Below are 18930 nucleotides of genomic sequence, written 5' to 3'. Positions count from 1 at the left end.
GCAGACTGCTCGTGATGGCTTGATTGCACAAACCTGGTTTGATTTATCACGCCGCGCTTGGGATGGGACGAGTGTAGTCCACTGCCACAAAATCATTGGAAAGCGTGATACAGCAGCTGCAAATGCTGTTTGAAGCGAAAAATGCTAAAAGCCGGTGTCATGATCACAGCTGACCGTGTGCTTTCATTGATTCATACATGCAAGGATAAACGACTCCCGCAAAAAAAAAAAGAAAAAGAAAAAAAAAATGCCGCTTCGTGACGGCATATCTTACGCTACGCCGCATGTACAGCACAACGATAAGAATAGACTCTCGCAAAAAAAAAAAAAAAGTAGATCTGTCGCTTCTTAACTTCCGCAGGCGCCATAGCCACGTCAGCTGCCGCGCGCAGAGGGTTCGCAACACGCGCTGGAGAAAGCATCTGACGTTCTGTCTGAAAATGGGCTGAGCTGGCTTGATGCATGCGCAGCACGTGCTACTGCGAACGAAGGCCGGGAAAGAGGAAGGAGAGAGATAGCTCAGCAAAAGAATGGGCACACCCTTGCGCTTTGCTCTATCGCTTTTTTCCCCTTTCATTCCCACCGGTTCTCTCTGGTTCATTCACGCACATGGCTTGCAAACGTCACGTGCTGGCGCGCGGGAAACGATAACCGCAAATGCGCGCGCCTTTGGGGAATGGGCGCGGCGCTGCCCTAGCCGAACTGTCCCCTCTCATTCCTTCCGCGTGTGACTTGAAAACGTCACGCGGCAAACTGCCGAGGGTGATGCGATAGTCTTTGGGAGAGGCACACTTTCCAGTGCGTGGTGCAAGATTCAATATAACCAAAATTCGATATATCCGGGTTCGATTACTCGCAGTGACCATGTCTACGGATTTTTTCCATTGGGATATTGGAGAAAAGTGTTATCTGCTTTAACCATTAGCCATGTTTGCTGCATAGTAAGATGCCAGTACAATTTCTAACAGTTCGGCTATGCTGTTAACATTAAGGACAGAATGGGTTAATTTTGACGGTTTACAATTTGCTGGACTTGGCTTTCTAATTTGGCCCTCGCCGCTTTACTATCTAAACTTCTTGAAGGTTGTGGCAAGTAATACTGCCGTCTTGTCTTTCAGTGCGTTGATAACACACCTGCACGACTGCCTGGGCAACATGAGTACCCAGACGTCCGAAAAGTACATCGAGTTAGTCGTCAAGGCAAGTCACTTCTCGCCCTTTCCTTTTTTAACCTAATTTTGAAACTAGTTTCTTTTAGAATTCCTGGGTTTTGTGCCCTTGGCTGGTACATTGTGTTATGTCTTTTGCTGCTCATACTTCGAGATATAAAAAAAAAGAAGCATATGTTCTTGCCAGGGGGATAATTGTCAACAGGTGCTATTAACTGATCCATTGATTGGTTCTCATAACTTTCACAGACCTTTTGTGGGTTTTGAAGATACCTCTCTGCACCACAGAGCCTCATCTTCAGGTTTGCCTGCTACATTTTATGGCTAGATGTGTTGGAAGGAAATTGCGTATCTTTATTTGTATTTTGCATGCGGGTGCACCAAAAGCAGATGCTCATTGACTGATAAATGGCAGCTACAGCCATTCAACCTGCTCAGCTGTTTGTCTGTTAAGCAGAATTTTTTTTTTTTTTTTTTTTTCGAAAAGTTTGCCACAAGGCATAAGTTGAGAAAGGGGGAATGGGATGCAGGAGATAGGAAGTTAAAAGGAGTGAAGTCCAGTTTCACATAGGTATTCACAGAGGTTGGCGGTGTAGTGGTTGTCCAATGTCCACTTCTCGTAATCACAATCGCGGTTCTACCGCAGGCCCACCTTCATGAGTAGCCGTGGCTGCATTTATGTTGCAGTTTTCATGAGTCGTGCCATATGTGGCACAGAAATGAACAAGTGCCTGTGGTTAATTTACTAAATCAGTATTCCTGTCCAGGTAGCTCACATTGAAAGTTTCCAAATAATAGGGCGCAGTAGAATCTCTTTACAGTGAACTGTGTAGGTAGTAAAAACACGAGCACAAGTAAAACGAAGATGTGCTTTCATAGACTGTACATTCTTAACTGTTAATGATGGAGGTACCTTTATTGAACAGGTATTACGAGTGGTGTTTGGTCATAGCGGTGTACTTCCTCTCTGATGATGACTGAATGGCCCGTGCACTTAAGGATGTATCTAAGCAGCAGGCACATAATGACATAATTGCTAGGCCATTGGATATTGAATACGATCAGATGTCACTCAGGTAGCCCAACCACCGGGCCCATGAATTAAGGAAGTCAACATTCTAAACACCTTGCATTTTTAGAGGCGAACACAATGAAAAAGAAAAACGTGCGGGCTGCCTATACTACCACGAGAAATGTGACACGGCTGTTGTAGAAACATAGCACTAGGCAGTGTGAAGCATGAACTACAGCAAGAAGCAGAGGCACACTAACACTAGTCTAAAGGTCATGCCAGCCTTTATTGCAACGCACAAATTTCATAACATGTCCCCTTTTATTTTTTTATTTTTCTAATTATCTGCAGCTTCTGCCTTTCTTTATACGCACAGCCGTGGTGTAGCCTGAGTGTCTGTCCAATAAGTCGTTTAGGGTGCGATTGTCCCTGCATCAGTGTTGTAACTACTGTTCTGCAGTGCCTGTGGAAGATGATGTCCTCGCTGGAGAGCTGCGTGGATGAGCTGAGCCTGGACACGGTCCTCCTCGACCTGCATTTGTTCCTAAAGGCCTACCGGGGTTCATTCTGGGAGGGGCGGCCCTCGGACACACCCCTGCGGACGGTGCGCACCATCATCTACAAGCTGGCTGCGCTCAAGGGTCACAAGGTGGGGCTTTAGTGAGACCTCATCTCGTTATGTAAATGAGATATCATCCTGCAGGCATAGAAGACTGAGGTTTTTTACAATCCACAGCTGCTGACATATGCTGAAATGGTGCCGGGTCAAGAGGAGTCGTCCCTTGTGAATACGATAACCAAGATGCTGAAGATGCACGCGCGGAAAAGTGCTGACATCTCTGCCAACAAGGGCGCCTCCGATGACTCCCTATATAAGGTGGGCTTTTTTAGAAGCAAATTGCTCAAATTGCTCTGTTGTACTCTGTGGAACTTGGGCAGTATGTTTGTTATTTACGCTTACATCATTGAAGGTAATTCAGGTTTAGCAGATTGCCCATGTCAGTAAATTTTTAATCTGCCTCCTGTGAGAACGTAAGTATGGCCTCAATGCCGTGTTGGAACTCCCTGCGCTTTCCTTTGATTAGCGCAAAATTTGAATTCTTATACATTTGTTTGCTTACATTTCTTGCCAAAATTTGTTCCGTATTTTTGACATTTCTTGGTTATGACAACCCCGTTGATACAATTTTGTCTATGTAAATGTAACATGAATCAGCTGAACACCACAAAAAAAAAAGAGAGAGATAGGCTTTCATTGCTTTGACTAGGCACGGGGTAGGGATGATTGATGCCTTTAGTACAGTCGAACCCGCATACAGTCGAACCTCGATATATCGAACAGCGCGGTGATTGCAAAATAGTTCGATATAGCCGGAATTCGATATACAAAATCACGTAGAAAACGCGTCAAAAACTAGTACAAATCAATCAATGAACCAATCGTGGCACAGTGGCGCAATAAATACTCACTTGAAGTTTCAAACAAAGTATTTATTCCTTTGGCTTAGAGTACTGTAGCAGCGTAGCTTGCTTCAAATTGGCAACCGCGTGCTTAACCACGGCGTCCTCAACGTAGTCTAAACGGTCCACAAGCGATAGTCCAGCACCTTCTATTGCGCCGCAGTAGCGGCGTACAAGGTCCAAAGCAGCTACAGCCTCAGTTGCAGTTGGGAGCGGGGCAGCGCTTACGGGATCAACCTCGGCAGCGTCTTCGTTTGGCCGCTCAGCAGTAACTTCCGCCGCAATCTCTACATCTGTCAACTCCGCCACTGTTCCGGTGCTGTCATCACCGCCAACGAAGTCATCAATGCACATGCTGTGTGGCTCAGCACCGACAAAGCGCTCCAACTGGCTCCAGGTTTCTTCGAGCTGGCATTCTTCCTCTGTGCCGTCGTCCAACGCTGATTCTTCAGTTGCTTGCTCGGAAGCTTCTTCAATGCGGCTTACAAAACCCGCATGCCGAAAGCAGTGAACTACTGTCGACTGCTTGACGCTGTCCCACGAGGCTTTCAGCATTTGAATGGCACCCAAAAGGTCTATCTTTAGCTCTTGGCCCATCCGCAGCTTGAGAAGCAAAATGTCGATTAGCCGACGTTTATAAATGGATTTGAAAGCACGAATAATGCCCTGGTCCAATGGTTGCAGCTTCGACGTCGTGTTCGGCAGCAAAAACTTAATTTCAATGTTGCTCAGCTGGACATCAGTGTGGTGTGCTGTGCAATTGTCAACGATGAGGCAAACCGTCCGGCCTTGACGCGCCAGCTCCGAGTCCCATGCCTTCAACCATTTTTGGAATATCTCCCGAGTCATCCACGATTTCTTGTTCCATGCGTATGTCACCGGAACACTGGGGCAGTTGCGCATGCATCTCGGGGTTTGGAACTTGCCTATGACAAGTGGCCGCAGCTTCGTGCTGCCGTCCATATTCGCAGCCAACAGAACTGTAATACGAGCCTTGCCTTGCTTGCCGCCGTGGCACTTGTCTCCGCGCGTGTCGAGCGTTTGTCGCGGAAGCATTTGCCAGAACAGGCCCGTCTCGTCAGCATTGAATATCTGATTGGGCTCACTGACGAGAATCTTAGGCCACTCTTCTTCAAGCCACTTCTTGATCTCGCCTTCATTGGCGTCCTCACTTTCCCCCGAGACTGTCTTCCCGACAATGTTAAAGCGGGCCTTAAAGGGACACTAAAGACAGCCAAAGATGGTATGAAAATCTAATAAACTACATTTGGTGACACTGTCGCTGCATATCCGGCAGCAAAAAATCGAATAATTGCTGAGATATTGCGATAAGAAGTTGAGGTTTTTTCTTGTTCCCGCCGGTCGAATTCAAACTGTGGCCTCCAACTACGTAGTTGGAGTTGAGTGACGCACACTATGACGTAAGCGGAGACTCCGTGATAGCTAGCGAGCCGGCGCGGCCCGCGGCGTCGCATCCCTCAAGGGCCAACTTGGCAACAGCGTACTCGCAATGACGGCCTCAGCCGAAATAAATAAAACGATGAAGAGAGTAATTTACCGAGCAATGGGCCCATAAAGGAAGAAAAAAAAACATAGAGCGCTTGTAATGCACAATACTTTACATGTTTCTCAAGCTTTTGCGCTCCTTGCACTGTGTATAAACAAACCGAGCCCTCGGTCATCGCAACGCTTCCTGACATGTTTACATAGAAATAAGATTTAGTTACCAGCAAAATAGTGTCCTCGCTGCTGCGCTTGTCAGTTTTGAAGCTTCGTCGCTTTTTTTTCCTTCAAGGTTTGTGCTACAGCTCCGTGTTCAGCGAAAATTACGTCCACGGTAGCAGAACATGACCGAAGTGCCGGCGCCACTACATTTGCCAGCGCTGTGAAATACCACATGTTAAAATGGATCCAGTGCACAATATAGTGCGCATAGGCATCCAGAACATTAGTTGCAAGACGTGAGAGCAGGCAGCATGAGCCGATGATCAGGAAGTTGTAATTTTTAGACCGGCAGCAAAAACACTTTATTGTAAATGGGGCCATGACATAAAAACTAGAAATATTTTCAAGGTCCCTGTGGCGCGGCGTAGCCGAGCGGTTAGCGCCGAACGTTACGGAGCAAGCAGTGGCGAGTTCGAGTCTTACCGCTTTTGGCTTCTTTTTTTTTAAATCGAGTTTTTAGTTTTTACTTTTTTACCCGAGGCCCTTTTTTTCGCCGGGCGACGAGCGCAATATATCGACGCTCTCCTTGGTATGAGCGGCAAGTATGCCCCTTTTGTTTACGACGCCTGCAAATAGCACATTGAAGGTCTTGTTGACGCAGTATATGTTGGTCAGATGTGCCATGATTTAGTGAACAATTGAATGATAATGCGTTTTTCCTTCGGTACTTAGCATATGTATGCTTTTCGTGGCGTACGTAGCTGCAGTCAAGCGGTCAGGTCGCAGTCGAAGCGGCAACGGCGGCGATATGTTGGCGCAGAAGTGTGAACGAAGGAGTGTGTCGGCGGTAGCGGATTTCGCTCGCTCGTGCCTCCGAATGCTCAAATGGGAACCATCCAGGCGCATCTGCTGCTCCAAGCTCGTAATTCAGGCGCTGCAGGTTCAAACAAACTATCCGAGTGCGCACGAAATGCCCGAGCCGAAACATAACCAAAACTGAAGTGGGCGCCTGTGGCGCCACCAAGTATATTTTTGTATTTGCCTTGCAACGTTTACGTTGTCTTTTCGCCGTCGTTTACGTATGATAAAAGCGTGTTATCATGTTTGAGAAAAAACGTACTACCGCATTCAAACATACAACGTAATTCGCATTTGTCAGCCTCCGGGATCCCTAGCACGTCACGTGATTTGTAGTTGCGAGCCTCGGCCGTTTGGCTGTGGTGGCGATACCTGTATTTCTGTTATTCTTCTTTACTACCTTATAACAGCTCTGTTTTCAGTAAGAGTGGTCTTTTTGTAATCAGGAACTGGCATTCTATCGATGCAAACCCACTTCCTTCCCTTTAGTGTCCCTTTAAAACGTTGCAGCCAACCGCTGCTGGCATTGAAGTTCTCGGCACCGAGAATGAACGCAAAGTTCTTGGCCTTCTGTTGTATCATCGGTCCCGATACAGGAATATTCCGGGCCCTTGCGTCGATGAACCATTTGTGCAGCGCCTTCTAAACGTCTTCAAAGGCAGCTTTGCGCACCCGCCGCGCGCCTGAGTGCTGGTTTTGTTCCGCCTTGGCCTTTATGTCACTCTTGTTTTTCAGCAGAGTGCTCAAAGTGCTCCTCGGTATGCTGAAAGCTTCGGCGACGCTTGACTTTTTTTCACCATTTTCAACACGGCGGATCACTTCCAATTTCGCAGCAAATGTCAGGGTCGTCCGCTTCTTCGCGTTTGCAGCCATCACAACACCGACCACGCCGTGACAGGCCTAGGCCACCTAGGCTGCCTAGGCCACACACGATAACGACGACTGGCGCAGCACAAGTGGCGGCGCCGAGACGCGGTTAGTCGTTGACAAACTAAATCAGGCTAGCCACCCTAGCCCGGCCAAGCCGCCGCGTGCATACGCCGTTACGTTCAAATGGCGCCCTCGGCGCGACCGATGTATGCAGCGATCGTGTGCAGCAGTCGGGAACGCCCATCGCGCCGCCGCTATCTTCGAGGGCGTTGAGGGAAAGCTCGCCTCCTGTCAACAGAGTGCACATGGTTTGGGGTGGCGGAGTTCGATTTATCCATTTGGCAACCGACGCCGTTCGAAATAAAAAATTAAAAATGCATGCGATTTTCCACGTGATATAGAAAGTGTTCGATATAATCAATAATTCGATATATCCGTGTTCGATATATCGAGGTTCGACTGTATATCAAATCTGTGGGGATCGCGAAATAGTTCGATATAACGATAATTCGATATACAGAAATCTGCTTGAGATGCCACTTGCAATTGTGAAAATCGATTGCACTAGCCTGGTTTGATTTATCACACCGCACTTGGGGCGGGCAGAAAACGTGATAGCTGCAAATGCCGTTTGAAACGAACAATGTGAAAAGCCTGTTTCATAATCACAGCTGACCACTTGCTTTCGTTGATTCATAGATGCAAGAATGGACGACTCTTGCAAAATAAAATCTGCCGCTTCTTAACGTTCGCAGTGCTACGCCACACATTCAGCACGATGGCAAGCATGGAAGACTCGGGAAAAAAAAAAAGAAAAAAAAAACTAATCTGCCTCTTAAAGTCTGCAGCTGCCATAGCTTATGCTACTCCGCATGTTCAGCATGACGACAAGAATAAGACTTGAAGAAAAAAAAATCTGCCGCTTCTTAATGTCCATATCCGCCATAGCTTACGATATGCCGCACATTCAGCACGACACAAGACGTGCGTCACATGTCGCCCACCATGCACAAAGGGTTCACAACACACACTGGAGAAAGTATCCAACATTTGCCACGTGCTGAGCTAGCCTATCTACGCATGCGTAGTGCGTGCTGCTGTGGATGAAGACCAGGAAAGAGAGAGGAATGGGAGAGAAAGCTCGCCAGATGAATGGGCGCACTTTGCTCTTTCGCGTTGTTTCCCCTCTCCCAAACACCACGGCTACATTGGCTGCGTCTGCTCCATACCAGCCATTGCCAAATCGGTTCCCTCTAGTTCCTTCATGCATATGGCTTGCAAACGTCACGTGCTGGCGCACGGCAAACGATCACCTCAAATGCGTGTGCCTTTGGGGAAAGGGCGCGACGCTGCTCTAGACCAACTGTCGCCACACTGTTCTCTCTCATTCCTTCTGCACATGGCTTGAAGACATCATGCGGCAAACGGCCAAAGGTGATGTGATTGTCTTTGGGGAAGGCGCACCTTCCAGTGCGTGGTGCAGAGTTCAGTATGTCGAACGACCGGTGAAATTTGAGTTCAATATATGACGCAGCTTTCCTGTACTTTTACTTGGGATCTTCAAGGGGATATTCCGTCAGTTCGATATAACCAAAATTCGAAATATCTGGGTTCAATATATCCGAGTTCGACTGTAGTATCAACCCAGTAAATGAGATAACCTGAATTTGTATTTTGTGACAGATGACGGCATCCTTGTAGCTTGGGTGTAAGCTGGTGTCATTTATCTCTGCGCATGTGTTCATAACACGAGCTCACTATTCCCCGTTTGTTTTTGTTTTTGTTTTCTCTCGCCAGAGCAACGAAGACGAGCAGAAGGCAATCCAGCAACAGTTCAAAAACATCTTGCATAAGCTGGACACTGAAGACAACTTTGACGAGGTATGCTGGGATACTGTCGTTCCACTTTGAGCATTTAGCGACACTGGCAGTCAGTGCTAGAAGGTCAGTGGACAATTTCGTTTTGCATCGTGGACTCCTGGGAGACTGTGCCTTGCCGTCTACTGTGATATACTAGCACTTACCCTAGTACACTGAGCCATTTTATGGACACTGTGTCTTTCTTCTTTTAATCTTCTACGTGTCACGAAGTGCTGTGCTTACTATATGTGTATATTTCTGAGAGAACATTGTCATTGATTAATGCCATGCCCATGTTGGGGTCACTTTTTGATGTTTGCGACTTTATGGTGAAGTTTTTGTAATAGTCTGGTTGTTATAGCACTGCTGTTTTTAAGGTTCAGACTTGCTGTCACTGCGCATAAAGCTTCTTGGGTTGGCTCCTCTGTGTGCGTGTGTGGTCCCGTGAAAAAATTAACAGCAGGGTTATACATTATGGTCAGTTTAGCACACATATAAGGGCTTCACTCGCAACCTAGGATGCCTTTGTTTTTGCATTTATTAGGGTTGGCATTTATGATGAACACAGCATAGAAGGCATTTTTGTGCTTTCGTGTTCCTATTGACTGCATCAGTTTAGATGCTTTGTAAAGGGATCCTAAATGAGATTTGCAGTGTCTGGATATTTTAGTATCTTAGTACAACCTCTATACGAGATAATTCAACAATGCTTTTAGAGCCCTCATGTGTCCAGAACAATAGGGATCCTTTGATGATGCTGTTGGTGTTTGCTTGACGCAGTATGTTGCAGTACGGTGGCTTCCGTCAGTGGCCCATGCCTTTAGCTTAGCGAACTAGATTATAATGCAAAGCATTATCAGTGTTGGTCAAGTATGGTTGTTATCAGTGCACTAAAAACACGGAAAAGATGTAAATGACTACATTATAGTGCACTTTCAATTCCCCCCCCCCCCCCCCCCCTCCAGTAAAGCATGCGTGATAGCCTGCGCACATAATTGTTTAGATACTCTGAACTTGACTTGTATAAGAACAATTGTATAAGAACAATTATTGTCCCTTTAAGCTCACTCGAGGTATAGGTCCCTTTGTTTAGCCACTTCAACTGAGCCAGCAGATGGGCATCCAATGCACTTTGTGTGTTCTGGTGGGCCAAACATCTGAATTTTTGTTCTATTTTGTGCATATGCAACATTTATACCCACATGTTGCTGTATTTACCTGTTTGGAGGCAGCGCTCTCATTCCGCAGTGGGTTTAATATGTATGACTTTGTGTTGTTCATAGTTCCATGTGTTCATTTACAACAAGGCTATTTAATGAAGGGCCCCACTTTATGAAACTTTCTCTAGGGGTGTGCTTGTGAAGGTACGCATCAAGCACCAAGGGATTTCAGTTCCATTTCTCATCAGAAAATAAAAGGCAGCGTGAACACTTAAGGAAAATGTCTGTGTGGTCATTTTTTCACTTGAGGAAAGCATGTTTGAAGTTCTTTGCAGTTGGGTTATTATAGCCAGCCTCATTAAAGGGACAGAACACTTACCAAGACATATAATGAGATAATGGCCTTGCCTTGCCTTGTATGGTATAAATAGTGCTACAATACCCAAGGAATGAGGGTTTATAATCTAAGTTTGCCATTGAAAGCCGCATAAAAACGATTGATCTCACCTCTTGTGGCGAAACGCTGCAATTATCACTTTGTTAACCCACGTGACCACATCGTGGGAAAATGTCACTGGTTTTCGTAAGTGCACAGTGTTCTCTATTCTTTGAAGAGTTCTCTCATTGTTTTATTATATTTTGCACTCTCTCCGCTGTGGCAAAGATCGGCCTCCTTTAACATCGCCTATGATGTGCTTTTAGCATTTGTCATTAGATGGCGCCACAGTGTTCTGAATGTTTTGGATGACGCGGTAACCATGACTCACTAAAACTTCTGTCGATGGTGCATACGTTCCTGTGCCTTAACATTCTTGGGTATTGAAATTGAACTTGATGTTACTGTGTACTAAAAGATGTCTAATCACTATCTGGTGGACGAAACTATATAGTTTTCAGAACATCACTTTTGCTGGCGTGCAGTCGTAATCACGTTTGCTACTCTTGGTTTCCAGCATTGGACTATGTGAAAACAGGTGCATGCACCGATCAAAAATTTCTTGACGAAATTTTTCTACAGCTTTTCTGGCAAAACTGCTACAGAATCGACTACTCGAGACAGAACGCTTGACATTGCGCAAAAAAAAAAATTGGCGCTTAGAGGGCAGTGTTCTGTCCCTTTAACTTGTAGTTTGGGAGGTTTCTAAGCTGAGACTTAACAGTTTCCCAATGAAAACTAGCAGGAATGACTCATTGAAACTTACAGTGTAACAGAACAGAAAAGTAGCTGTGCAAACAACTCTTGGCTTACTCAATATGAACTGTACAAAATCCCATAGCGGTGACTCAGGTAGTTAAACTACTCGGCTGGTAACCTGAGCATGCGGGGTCGATCCTGGCTGTGATCGCCACGTGTTGGTGGAGGCAAAACACAAAGCACCTGTGTACTGTGTGATGTTAATGCATATTAAACAACCCCAGATGGTTGGTCAAGATTATTCTGGAACACTCCACTGCAGTGTTCCTATTAGCCGACGTCTCTTTGGTACATTAAACCCAATACAGCATACGAAGTCATTCTGTCACGCAGCTGGATTGGCTAGCATTGATTTCATATTCAAAGGTCGACTGTTTCTGGACTAACCTTTGTTTTCTAGGAATAATTATGGTGCAGTGGAATGTTATTAACCCTTTGAGTGTTTTTGCTGTACGGGTACTTTAGCTGAATTTCGTCCCGCCGTATGCTTACTGTTGTGAGCGTGCGTTTGAAATTTCGCGCCCTTCTGAAGAGGCTCACTTACTGGGAGATGCTGCCATCTTCTAGAACATTCAAAAAGTATTAAAAAAAGTGCTGCAAAAATGATTACGCTACCATCTTGCAACAAGAAAAAAAAAAAACTACTTGCAACCACATTCGGTGCTATGTGTTGTTTGTGGCAACTCTCCGTCATGGTTTCGTTTCTTCCGCGCGTCTCAGTGTATCAGCCCTCACGGAGTTGCAACCAAGTTCCATTGATTTATGTGACTGTAATGTACTCTCCCTATATATTTCTTGCTTATTTATCCGGACTTTAGCAGTTTTGTAAAATAAACAGCAAAAAAATGTGAGACTTGGGGTAAATTGGTTTGTTTTTGTCTTTTTCTTCTTCCCAAAACTGTTAGACACTCAAAGGGTTAAATTAGATCTGGCACATTAGTGCCATCAAAGCTGCATGTATCTCTTGGAGAGAATTCTTCATCATTCATGGACACATGCTATGGAAAGTCCAAACCCACCCAGGATGGAAAAGCACAACAGCACAAAGGCTGGCCTTCAGCAAACCAGCAAGCACCTGCCTTCAAGGCGCGATTATTGTAGCAGTGTTCGTTTCATGTGCACACAAGGCTAGCAACCTTGGGTCGTGGTATTGATATGCCAAGCACAAAACAGTGTAGAAAAGTTATTGCAAAGAGTTATTGATCTGCCTAGAATGTAATGAGTCGAGAGTGCTAAGAGCATTTAGTTGGCATTTCATCTTATAGTATTATCTGGATAAGGCACTACTATCAACTGTTTATTTTTGCAATTGGAAGTAGTCTGACATCGCATCATGCGATGTGAAGGGAACAACTCCAAAGAACAGAGCCAGTATCTAAATTTGGAAAAGCAGAAAAATGACTTGCACATCAGAGCAGCAGTCACGCTCCTTCAAATTTAAATTCCTTCATTGTCAAGGTGACAAAAGACATGCATGGCCAGGGCTGTCTTCATGGCAAGCATGTTGGTTGTTTCCCATTCTTTTGTCTCCTTCTCTAGCTATCGCACCACTGGTAGAAAGAACAAGGTAATGGCTAGAGCAAGAGAAGAAAACGAGACATTGAGGCATTTGCCTTAAGTACTACAACGCCCAAGAACAACTGTGTCAGTGTGCCTTCGGTCATCTCATAGAACCAGGAATTCAAAGTTTGAAGAAACTCTCTTGGAACATTCTTTGCAGTTGTATCCCTCTCTGCACACAATGGGGACAATGAACTGTGGATATAAATTCCGTATGTTTTTTTTTTTTTTTTTTTTTCAAAAATGAACAAATATAAACAGTTGATAGGTGCTCTTCCTGTCTAAAATGTATTTTTCTTTCTTTCAGACCAAGTTTCTTTCAGGCTCTCAGACCAAGTTCTAGTACTTTTAGTCATTTATGTATCCGTTGACGTCACTGGTAATGCCTGTAGCGTTGATATCACTGGATGCTTGCTGTCTTGCCTAAACCGGGCCCTTACTTTATATTGTCTCATACATGCTTCTTTTAGTTGTGTAAACAAGCACTCAGTAGTTCTGTGGTCTGCTACATGAATTCAGAAGCATTGTGTGCCTGACAGCCTTGTTTAGTATCTTCTTTCAGTTGTGTGTCGTTATTAGCTTTTCGGGACTCCTGTTTTGGATGACACTTGGTGCGAAGCCAATAAGAGCTATTTATTTATGACCTGTACCATCAGACTGGCTCCTCTCAATTAGTATGGAGGCTGTTCCAAATTTATGTTAGTTTGCTGTGTGTATATTAACTGATGTACCTGCATGTAATGGTTTCACTCGCCTGCACGAAGTCTGATTTATGCGCATGCTGCTTATTCTTCTGGCATTTTCCCCCCTCTTCTGTTCCTTTCTTAACATCAAACTGAAATGTAAATTTACATATATTTTTAATCTGTATACTGGTGATGTAGCGTGTCTTCTTTTTTTTTTTCCAGCAGAATGATGCATTGCTTGAATGCACTCCACCTTGCATAACCGATAAAGGCCGACTTTAGAGAAGCACTAACGGCACCTTCATTCTTTATTTGCTCTCTTCTGGAAGACAGAGTTCTGCCTCCGTTCATTGCTCATTACTGTTTCATACACATGCTTGGACTCGTGCTTTCAAGTGCTTTGAATCATGCCCACTCTCTCATATTCAGTGCAACTGGTGATGCAACCTGTGATTGATTAAAGCAGCAATTTGGGAGCTTTCATCCCCACCAGGGGTTCTGTAGAACTGTTTGTGTTCCTCCTTGATCTAGTTGTTCAGTCTACAATGTTGGCAGGATGTAATGTGGGTGTTACCTACTCAATTCAGACAGTGACACGATAGGAGTATTGCATTATGCTGTGGCAAATGGAACCCCTGTTTCTTACGTGTGTGCGTGTGTGTTTTTGTCTTGTATGTAAATTAAAGTGGTTGGGCGTGACAAAGGTTTGAGCACTGTCATATGAAACTTGGTTTACAGCACACATTAAAATGAGCTCTCTTGAGTGACTTTATGTGTCTGTGTATGTGTTCATCTCTTAATTTAAGCAGATGTTTTGTTTGTTGATGCTCTTGTGCATGTTTGTTTTGCTATATTTTGTGTAAGCGTCTCCGAACTGCCATTATTTCCTTGTCATGAGTAAAATAGCCTTTTGTTTTTGCATGTTTGGCCTTCTTTGTTGCTGAGCCTTGCCATGAATGCATGAGCCCTTTGTTAACCTTCGTTAATGCATTGTTAACCCAACTGCCATTCATCCTACTAGAAAACACACTGACTGAGTATGTGTTGTGTATCCAAGCATTCTGATCAATAAACTTGTACATGAATCCCCATCCCTGGCTTGGTGGCTAAATGCTGTCTGTGCATTAATATAGCATGCTTGCTTTTGTCTACAAAGCAATGCAGTACCATGGCAATACGATGTTTTACTGATATCCAGCACTTCACCAGATAAGCAGTAATGTAGTGACTAGTTCAGGAACAAGTATTGCAAATTGTGGCTTTCTTTTTTTTGCATAATCAGCTGTGTATAAATTCATTTCCAAATAGGAGTCAGCTGTTTTTGAAGCAGTTGTACAATGTCTTGTTGCTAGGCTATCCTTTCCAACAAAATTTTATTGGAATCTAATGTCGATGAATAGAATCTGAAGAGTTCACATGGCTTGATTGTGATCCAGTACAATCGGTAAAGTGGCACGAGAACTCTGCATGGAATGGTTCACAGAATCCGTATGGATTGAAAGTTTTCACGACAAAGTTTAGACAAACAATCTCTGGATACGCGCGTAACTTTAGATGTACATACTTCGTTGTTTCAACTGCGATTATTGCACTGCAGAAATATGTTTTACTCTCGACTGCTTATGTTAAAAAATTTTATTTGTGCGTTTTTTTACCTACACTGTTGTCGTATTATTACCACGCAAATGTTCATTATGTAGGTATTTACATTTAGATGTTAGGCACGTCTTCTACGCATACTACAGGAGAATGTCTGGTTTGAGCCTAGTACTTACTCAGAAGCGAGACGAGAAAGGTTCTTTTAAAGGTGTGTGTTTTTCTGGTAACGTATATTGCATGCTAATGTACTAGTCACCTTATGATACACCCAGTTTTGTTGGCTTACTATATGTGAGCTAGGAAAAATGATCTGTTCGCAACATTGTATAATCTGACCTTTGTTACGCACGTCTTCTGCACATACTACAGCAGAATGTCTGGTTTGAGCCTAGTACTTACTCAGAAGAGACACGAGAAAGGTTTTTTTAATGGTGTGTGTTTTTCTTGTAACATATATTGCGTGCTAATGTACTAGTCACCTTATGATACACCCAGTTTTGCTGGCTTATTATATTTGAGCTAGGAAAAATGACCTGTTCAACATTGTATAATCTGACCTTTGATTGTTCCCACCCTTCCAGTGAGCTTGAGGATGCTTAATGAGTACACGATTGCAAGTCTACTCGTTTTTAAATTTAGAAATCTGAAGCCAAAAGGTGGGGAGAGGAGTAAAATCAAAACCAAAGCACAGCAACACTAATAGAGGAGAGACGAATGAGGTATTGGAGGTGCAGCAACACAACTTTACAATCATGTACCGGGATTCTCATAGCGTAATATCGTAGACCTGCAGTCGTGTAAGTACTGTGCAGTGACTTTTGTTTGCATATGGTGTGGAAACTTTTCATGTAAAGGAAATGCTGACTTTGGCAGTGCTATTTCTTGTTTGCCTAAAGTTTATTTGCTCTGTTGTTCCAGAACATTCTAGTGCTCCACCAGCTGTGCAAGAAACATCCAAGCATGAAGGTGGACCCACTTTTGCGCAATGCTCCGGCACACCTTCGGGAGTCGATCAGGACGCGACTGAATGAGCTGGAAAGGCAGCAGCCTCCAGGCTCCAACGTAGCCCACGTTTATCCCCTGCGCGTGAATGATTCCAACCGGCACAGCTACACTAGTAAGCAAACCACTTCATCACACAGATTTACGGCTGTTCTGCATGAGTGTCTATGAAAAGAGAATGGAAGGTGAATGACGGAGCAGGTTCAATTGCTTCTTCGCTTTCTTAATGGATCTGTTTTGGCCTTTTACTTTGCCATTAGATTTCCCCTTTGGGTGACACCATGGATAGTAATGTGTTACTGGCTGGAAAACTGCCTCGTCATTTTTATGGCTTTAGATTTCACTGCGTATAATGCAGCTGTAAGCAGATAGAAAGATACTGTGTACAGAGTCTCCTGCATTGGTACTCACCTTCTTTGTACTCTTATTTTTCAGGCGCAAGCCCACGTAAAGGGGACTCGCTGAAACTGCCAAAAGACTGCATCCACTGGAGTCGGGCAGAGTGGGCAGCCCACCTGAATGCAGTCTTAGAGCCGGCCGGAATAAAGAGGCGTTTCACTGCTGAAGACTTCCCCCCAGTGCAGCAGAACCCTAACGTTAGTCACCATTGCATTTGCGTTCTTATTTCTTGGTGCTCAAATCCTATCTGTCCACGGGCACAGTATGGAGTGATGGCTACAGTGATCATCTGAATTTGTTTTTTACAACTTCAAGTGGTAATCCACATGTTTTACTGATCTCAGTAAAGGCAGGTTCAATCGTAAACAGTGCGCCCATTCCCCTTTCCAACCTTATTTTTTCCTTTAGGTTCTTTTGTATTGTCGTAATGGGGTTCCTGTCTTCTTTTACAGCTGTTTAATGAGCCCATCGAAGTCCACGAGGCAAGGCATGCCCAGATGGTGCAACAGTCTGAAGAAAGGATGAAAAGAGGACTACAGCTGATTGCTGAAATTAGAGGTCACATTAGAAGCCACGATGACTCCAATTGCTGAGAAAGCCAGTGGCAAGAGCGCTTCTTCTGCAGAGACAAGCTGCCTTCTCCGGCAGCTTGTGCTGCAGATTGACGATGTGTAAATAATACAAACGAGCATAATTGGCTGCATCTTCCAGGTGTCTTGCATTTGCTTTTAGTTTTTGCTTTTAATTCTGATTTTATGATGACAATAAATTATGCAACCTCACAAATGCACTTTCAAGACATAAGTTTTTACCAAAAAATGAATGCTATGGGTATTGGAAAACAGCACATAATGCATTGGATCGCTTCTGCGTTATTCAGGATGTTTTACATAACTTGAGCCATGGATTAAAAAAGGTAGTGCACCGCAGCTAGGTGGAACTGTGTTGTTTTCCACCATGTAGCACTCCTTGAAGCATCTTTTAAATTCCAAATAATTGGTTTAGTCACAATAAATTGTCAAATTTTTTTTTATATTAACTTTGGGATCGATTGCATTTCATTTAAAAAAGGCGGTTAAGGAATGACAGATACAATTGTTATTACTCTCTTATACTATCTTTTTTTTTTTGTTTTCAAGCATGTAAAAAAGGACTCTAAATATGAAAAATCCACACACTCGTGCTCTCGCACTACTTTATTGTGACACTAACGTGTTTAGAACAAAGCGTGCGCAATCACAGTCTTGTAGTGGGCGTTTGACGCCACAGGGAGCATAGTCTTGAAAATGCATCGGCAAGTGTCGTGATCTACAATAAACGATGGGCATACCACCGAGTGCCAGTCAGCATTTGCTGAGTTATCACACAGTCGAAACAAGGAAGAAAAAGCAGTTACTGGTTCAAGTTAGCCTCAGTTTTCATTTGTATCATTGCACAGCCTGTTGAACTAGTGGCAGCCGTTCAAAAGCTCGGGAGTGCTGCAGTATGGTAGCACGTAAGCAATAATAATCTATTGTCATGTGGTGTTTTCTAGATTTCACATGCTTTTTCGAAATGCTTGAAAAAATGACCAAGCAGGAGGTATGTTGTTAGAAAAAATTGCGCAACCTATTTCTGAACCCCTTCTGCAAATTAACAAAATGCACTAAACAAAGTATATTTAATAGTTTGCATAATTTACCCTGGTTAATTCTCTCATCAAGAACAATATAACAATAAAAGGTGTACTAAATGATGGCAAACAACTGATACCATCCAACTCAGTTACCCATTTTCCTCTAATCATTCATTTTTGCTGTTCTTGAAACGTTTCACTTGTCATTTTGTTGTGGAGGTCCAGCTGGAGGCATATGAAAGGATAAAACTTGCGTACAGGAGGCTAAGATGCGACCATTGGGTGAACTGCTGTTTCCTAGCTTCTCCCCGCTTTTGATGCGACACTATGGTTGTAACCTTTGTAATGGTCGAATTTTGCATTGTATGCATTATCCTTGAGAAAGATATGTTTACAAAGAAAAAGTAACGAGGTTGGCTTTGGCTATATTCTCGGGAAGAAAGGGGTGAATAGTGACGGTGAGGACAGAAGTGCGAACTAATGCAAACACACAATGAGTTGTGCCAATAGAAAATGCCAGTTCTGATGCACAGCCTCCAGAATTAGGTCAAAATTTGTGCTGGTACCAATAGTGTTGGTTCCAACCAAGCTGGTTTTCGGGCACATTCCCAACTGCTGGGCCACCAGTTGTTGGAACGAACAGCTGTAAGAACCAGTAGACTCCCTGGCAGCAATGAAATTTCCGAGCATTCGCCCAAAGTGCAACTCCTTGGAACAAAGGCAGCGATTATTCATTTTTAGAAACTGCATTTTTTGAAATTCGCGGGCTGCTTGGTTCTCGTGTGGTGGTGAGATTTGGAACTATTCTGCTGTGAGAAC

At 44.0% G+C, this 18930-nt stretch overlaps 1 protein-coding gene across 1 annotated transcript in view; it reads left to right on the top strand.

Annotated features, from left to right (window-relative positions):
• The window catches only part of msps (msps cytoskeleton-associated protein 5), a 74032-nt gene extending 56732 nt beyond the window's left edge, over positions 1–17300 (top strand). The window contains exons 26-32 of the mRNA XM_084600956.1: positions 1119–1200; positions 2642–2830; positions 2918–3058; positions 8833–8916; positions 16014–16212; positions 16533–16693; positions 16949–17300. Of these exons, the coding sequence (XP_084457082.1) occupies positions 1119–1200; positions 2642–2830; positions 2918–3058; positions 8833–8916; positions 16014–16212; positions 16533–16693; positions 16949–17089 (997 nt within the window). The 3' untranslated portion in view covers positions 17090–17300. The remainder of the gene's footprint in view (positions 1–1118; positions 1201–2641; positions 2831–2917; positions 3059–8832; positions 8917–16013; positions 16213–16532; positions 16694–16948) is intronic.
• Positions 17301–18930: the final 1630 nt, after the last annotated feature.

The sequence above is a fragment of the Amblyomma maculatum genome, chromosome 4, assembly GCF_055883805.1.
Source record: "Amblyomma maculatum isolate TAMU_Amacu chromosome 4, ASM5588380v1, whole genome shotgun sequence".
NCBI classification, from domain to species: Eukaryota; Metazoa; Arthropoda; class Arachnida; order Ixodida; family Ixodidae; genus Amblyomma; species Amblyomma maculatum.
Note: the sequence above shows the minus strand (reverse complement) of the source record. Positions and strands in the feature narration are given on the sequence as shown.